We start from the raw sequence: 5384 nt of genomic DNA, 5'->3' as shown, positions 1-5384 counted from the left end.
CTGTAGGGACATTTTTCTCTGTCTTTGTGTTCAGGCATCAACATGGGTCATCATTGGCCAAGGGAAGTCATCCAGGTGCCGGATGATATTCAGACCTGAATCAGATGACAACTCTAGCTTGAAATCTACACTATAAGTCATTTGACGATAATGAATAACTTCCCCACCCAGCCACCCATCCCTACCCATTCATTCTTGACGAAGACCACATTCAACTCGTTACTAAATGTCATCTGCTTTGTTTTACCCTAGCAGACAGTCCTATGTTGAAGAAATGTCAAAAAGGAACAGAACTGCCCCATCAGAGTTCATCCTACAGGGATTCACAAATATCCCTGAGTTGCAAATAGCCCTCTTCATTCTTTTTCTTATTGTCTACCTTGTAACACTTTTGGGCAATATGGGAATCATTATGGTAATTCGGGTAGACTCACATCTCCACAACCCCATGTACTTTTTCCTCAGCAACTTGGCCTTCCTGGACATTTGCTATGCAACTGTCATTACCCCCAAAATGCTTGTCAACTTCTTGTCAACGGACAAGTCCATCCTCTATGGCAGCTGCATCATTCAAATGTATTTCTTCACAGCCTTAGCCACCACAGAGTGTCTCCTGTTGGCAGCCATGGCTTATGATCGTTACGTCGCCATATGCAACCCTTTGCACTACACGAGCTCCATGACCAAGAAACTGTGTAGCTGCCTAGTAATTGGAGCCTATATTGGTGGCTTCCTGCAATCTGTGATCCATACCACAGCCACCTTCCAGCTGTCCTTCTGCGGCTCCAATGAGATCAAGCACTTCTTCTGCGACATCCCACCGCTGTTGATGCTCTCTTGTACCGACATCAGCACGAACATGGTCTTGCTCTTCAGCTTCTGTGGCTTCAACGAGGGCTCCTCTGCCTTGGTCATCCTCATCTCCTACATCTACATCATCTCCACCATCTTGAAGATAAGCTCAACATCAGGCAAGTGCAAAGCTTTTTCTACCTGCGCTTCCCATCTGGTGGCTGTCACACTCTTCTATGGGACACTTTTCTTCATGTACTTGCGGCCAGCTAGCAGCTACTCAGTGGGACAAGACCGGTTCATTTCTGTGTTCTACACTGTAGCCATCCCTATGTTGAATCCCATGATCTACAGCTTGAGGAACAAGGAGGTGAAGGAAGCCCTGAGGAAAGCCATAAGCAGAAGCACCTTCACTCACTCATGAGACAAGAGTGGAACCCTGGCGTAAACAATAATCACTTATATCGCCATAAGGAACAGGACTGATTTTTGTGACAAGTCCATTTCTTTGAGTAAGGAACATTTTGCAGAGTTGTGGTTTTGGGGTTTTTTTCAATTATTTACATGCTTATTTTACATTTACATTCTATTACAGAATACAGGATATAGAAATATAAGAAATGCAAATTGTGGATAACATCTCTAAATAATTCGATATTCAATCAAGTTCACATCATGAGAGATGATATCAAATTATATCCCAATATAAACCACACTTTTTTAAATTAACCTCCACAAAAAAAAAAAGTTGTGGTTTTCCTCCTTCATGTAATTTAAGAAATTGCTCCAACCATTATAGATCCCAAAAAATGAACATCTTTTTCTTGATATTTCAATATGCATTTACAAAGAAATTTCAAAAAGTATGTGGCAGCCAAAATCAACACCCTAGATTTTAATCTCAAAAAGGCCTTCCATCTAAGCTGTGTTGCTTTGGCCACATCAGGAAACATAAGCATTTTTGCTCCATAGAACACAGCATTTTTATTCTTGAAATAAGTTTTCAATATTACAGCATTATCAGTTTCAATGGATCTGTTCTGTATTACATCCTGTAAGTCTTCTAGGAAACCTGCAAGATCAAATTCTGCTGTTGTCAGTTGATCCACCTCATGTTCAGTAGGAAATTTATGAGCTTGGGGAATATAATGTTAGAAATTACCATTTCTTTGAGATACTTCCTCAAAAGAATTTCAGGAGACAGCAAATGAGTTATTGCAAAATTTAACGGTTGCAGGTTTTGAGATCTTGTACTATTCTCCAATATTTCAACTTTGAAATGTAAGCTAAGGGAATTTTTTACGGATGATGTAGAAACAGCTTGTAAGGCAGAAACCTGCATTTCAACCATAGAAAGTCTTTTATCAAGGATCTTTACATCAGAATCTACATTTTCTAACTTACCAACAACTTCCTGTGAGAAAACCTTCCATCTTAACATTAATTAACCAAACATCTTTCAAGGAAATTTCCTGTGGTACCTCCACCAATCCATGATCCTCAGAACCATTTACCAACATAAGAAAAATCTTTGGCATAGAACTACTGTATATGTAACTACTGATGGTATCTGAAGTACTGGAATATCTGTTGGAGGTACATTAGGAACTTCTCTGGGACCCAATTGCAGAGTTAATTCATTAACAAGCTTATATCCCACATAAAAACTAAGCAGGTTCCAAAAATGTAAACATAAAATCAGTCAAAAAGCCACTAAAAAGACATTCATATAATATATCCCCTTACCAGAGACTTCAATTAGGCAGGTATCTGCGCTGCTCTAGATGCCTACCTTTAGGGGTCTCTTATAGAATCAGGACTTAAGTTCCTTACTCAGCTTAGTGAGACCTTAAGTGGCAAATTAATCATGCAACCCTGTTATTCTATAACACTGTACCAATATTTGGAACAACAAAAATCACCAACAATGTTTCACAGGAAAATGGAGTAGCCAAACAAAAAGCAAAGCCATGGAACCAATGCTCTTGATGTAAAAGTTTAATAAAAGTCTTCGCATTAAAAACAATGCAGTTCAATAAAAGTCTTCAAATATAATGCAATTAAAGTCTTCACAAATGAAACGATGCAAATCAGTGGGATAATAAAACACAGCAATGAGTTGACTGACGCCACTTCCTGTTTCTAACATCTGAGATAGAGAGGTCTAGGGGGGTGTCTAAGGGGGGGGGGGGGTCAGGTCACCAAACAGAGAAAGCTGCAGGATTGGTGGTGGGCAACCTCTGGTTACAGCTTTATTGGGTTTTAGGTTCTTGGAAGCTCATGAGCTGTAACTTGGAAGCAATCCCTCCCAATCTGATTAAGTTCACAGTTTCTCGTATGCTCTGTGGCATAATCAAAACATTGTGGTACTATTGGATCAGATCTCAGAAAGTTATTATTAACCAAAACACGAACCATGCTGTGTTTTATATGGATTAACCCACTGATTTGCATCGTTTCATTTCTGAAGACTTTTATTGAACTGCATTGTTTTTATTGTGAAGAATTTTATTAAACTTTTACTTCAAGAGCATCAGTTCCACAGCTTTGCTTTTTGTTTGGTTACACCAAAATATTTGGAACACCTCTGACCCGCCCAGGCCCACCCCATGGTCACGCCCCTTTTGGTGACATTTTGGACATGCCACACTATAGAACTGCATATAGGCAGATACACACAGATCCAAATTACTGCCAATTAACTGTACTTTAGGAGTGGCCTAGTAGTAGAGCTGCACCCTGAGGTTTTGGATCAAATCCCAGCACTGCTCTTTGTGACCCTGGGCAAGTCACATAATCCTCCATTGCCCAGGTACAAAAATAACTACCTGTATGTAAACCGTTTTGAATGTCCCATTCCCAAGTAGTTGGTCAATTGATTAGCATCCAATTGATTAGTTTACATGGCCTCTGCACCCAACTTTTGATGATCCGGTTCCGATACCAAGTTAACCACAGCAGTCAGCATTTTAAAAGTACTGGCACCCTTATCTTTTTGTAATCCTTGAACGAAGACTACTTGTTCCATCTCAACTAAATTATAGCTTTCTTCTAAAAGGTATGGAATACAAAATTTCATCTGTCCATGTGCTCCCAGCTCCCCCAGTATCTTTTCTGTTTAGTGGCCTATCAACATACAGAAATAAAGAAATGCCTAAGTCTACACATCTATTCTAGCACTCGTTAATGTAACGGGCTTAAACACTAGTGTTTCTATAACCATAAAGATCTATGACCTCACAATGCACAATGTTCGGTCCTGGGCCCACTCCTCTTCAACATATTCATTGGGGATCTGACTCAAGGGTTTCAAGGCAAAGTAACCTTATTCGCTGATGACGCCAAACTATGCAATATAGTAAACGGCTATAAACTACAGGATGCTATGGAACAAGACCTGCGTACTTTAGAAAATTGGTCCTTGACATGGCAGCTGGGCTTTAACGCCAAGAAATGTAAGGTCATGCATCTCGGTAACGGAAATCCTTGTAAAACTTACACCTTGAATGGAGAAACTTTAACCAGAACTACGGCAGAACGAGACTTGGGAGTAATCATCAGTGCTGACATGAAAGCAGCCACTCAAGTGGAGAAGGCTTCATCTAAAGCACGGCAGATGATAGGTTGTATCAAGAGAAGCTTCGTCAACAGGAAACCTGAAGTCATGATGCCATTGTATAGAGCCATGGTGAGACCTCATCTGGAGTACTGTGTGCAATTCTGGAGGCCACATTACCGTAAGGATGTGCTCAGAATTGAGTCGGTTCAGCGGATGGCCACCAGGATGGTCTCGGGGCTAAAGGGTCTCCCGTACGAGGAAAGACTGAGCAAATTGCAGCTCTACACTCTTGAAGAGCGTAGGGAGAGGGGAGACATGATTGAGACATTTAAGTACATCACAGGTTGGGTCGAGGTGGAAGACGATATCTTTCTTCTCAGGGGACCCTCGACCACAAGAGAACATCCGCTCAAACTCAGGGGAGGGAAGTTTCGTGGAGACGTCAAGAAGTACTTCTTCACGGAGAGAGTGATCGAGCATTGGAACAAGCTTCCAGTGCAGGTGGTCGAGGCACGCAGCATCCCAGACTTCAAGAACAAATGGGATACCCATGTGGGATCCCTACGAGGTCATGCCAAGGATAGGGTCACTAGGACTTGAATGAGAGGGTCAGTAGAGTGACAGTATAATTACAATGAGCAGGTCAGTAGAGTGACAGTATAATTACAATTATACTTAAGAGATCAGAAGACCTAAGAGGGTGGGTAAATGGTGTGGGCAGACTTGATGGGCTATATGGCCCTTATCTGCCGTCATTTTTCTATGTTTCTATGTATTAAGAGCCTTAGCCTGTAGGGAGGAGAGGAGACTTCATGGGCCATTTGGCCTTTATCTGCCGTCATGTTTCTCTGTTTCTACAATGGCTCTTAAATATCTACAAACTGATCTTATGCATATTCAATGTAGTTATCTAAAAACCCTAATGGGCTAGGTGTGCTTCCAGGAGATATTTAAGCCTGGAACTAAATTGTTCCAAGTCCATTCCAACATGGTGGCTGGGTATTTTCCAAAGTGGGTTCACACAGAACCAAAC

At 41.2% G+C, this 5384-nt stretch overlaps 1 protein-coding gene across 1 annotated transcript; it reads left to right on the top strand.

Moving 5' to 3' along the window:
- The first annotated feature begins 271 nt into the window (after window positions 1-271).
- LOC117368605 (olfactory receptor 1019-like) lies at window positions 272-1216 on the top strand. The gene has a single exon (XM_033962333.1). It carries the CDS (start codon window positions 275-277, stop codon window positions 1214-1216), a length of 942 nt encoding a protein of 313 aa, XP_033818224.1. The 5' UTR covers window positions 272-274.
- Window positions 1217-5384: the final 4168 nt, after the last annotated feature.

Source organism: Geotrypetes seraphini, chromosome 10 (genome assembly GCF_902459505.1).
Source record: "Geotrypetes seraphini chromosome 10, aGeoSer1.1, whole genome shotgun sequence".
In the NCBI taxonomy this organism is placed as follows: domain Eukaryota; kingdom Metazoa; phylum Chordata; class Amphibia; order Gymnophiona; family Dermophiidae; genus Geotrypetes; species Geotrypetes seraphini.
This window is presented reverse-complemented; position numbering and strand designations above follow the sequence as displayed.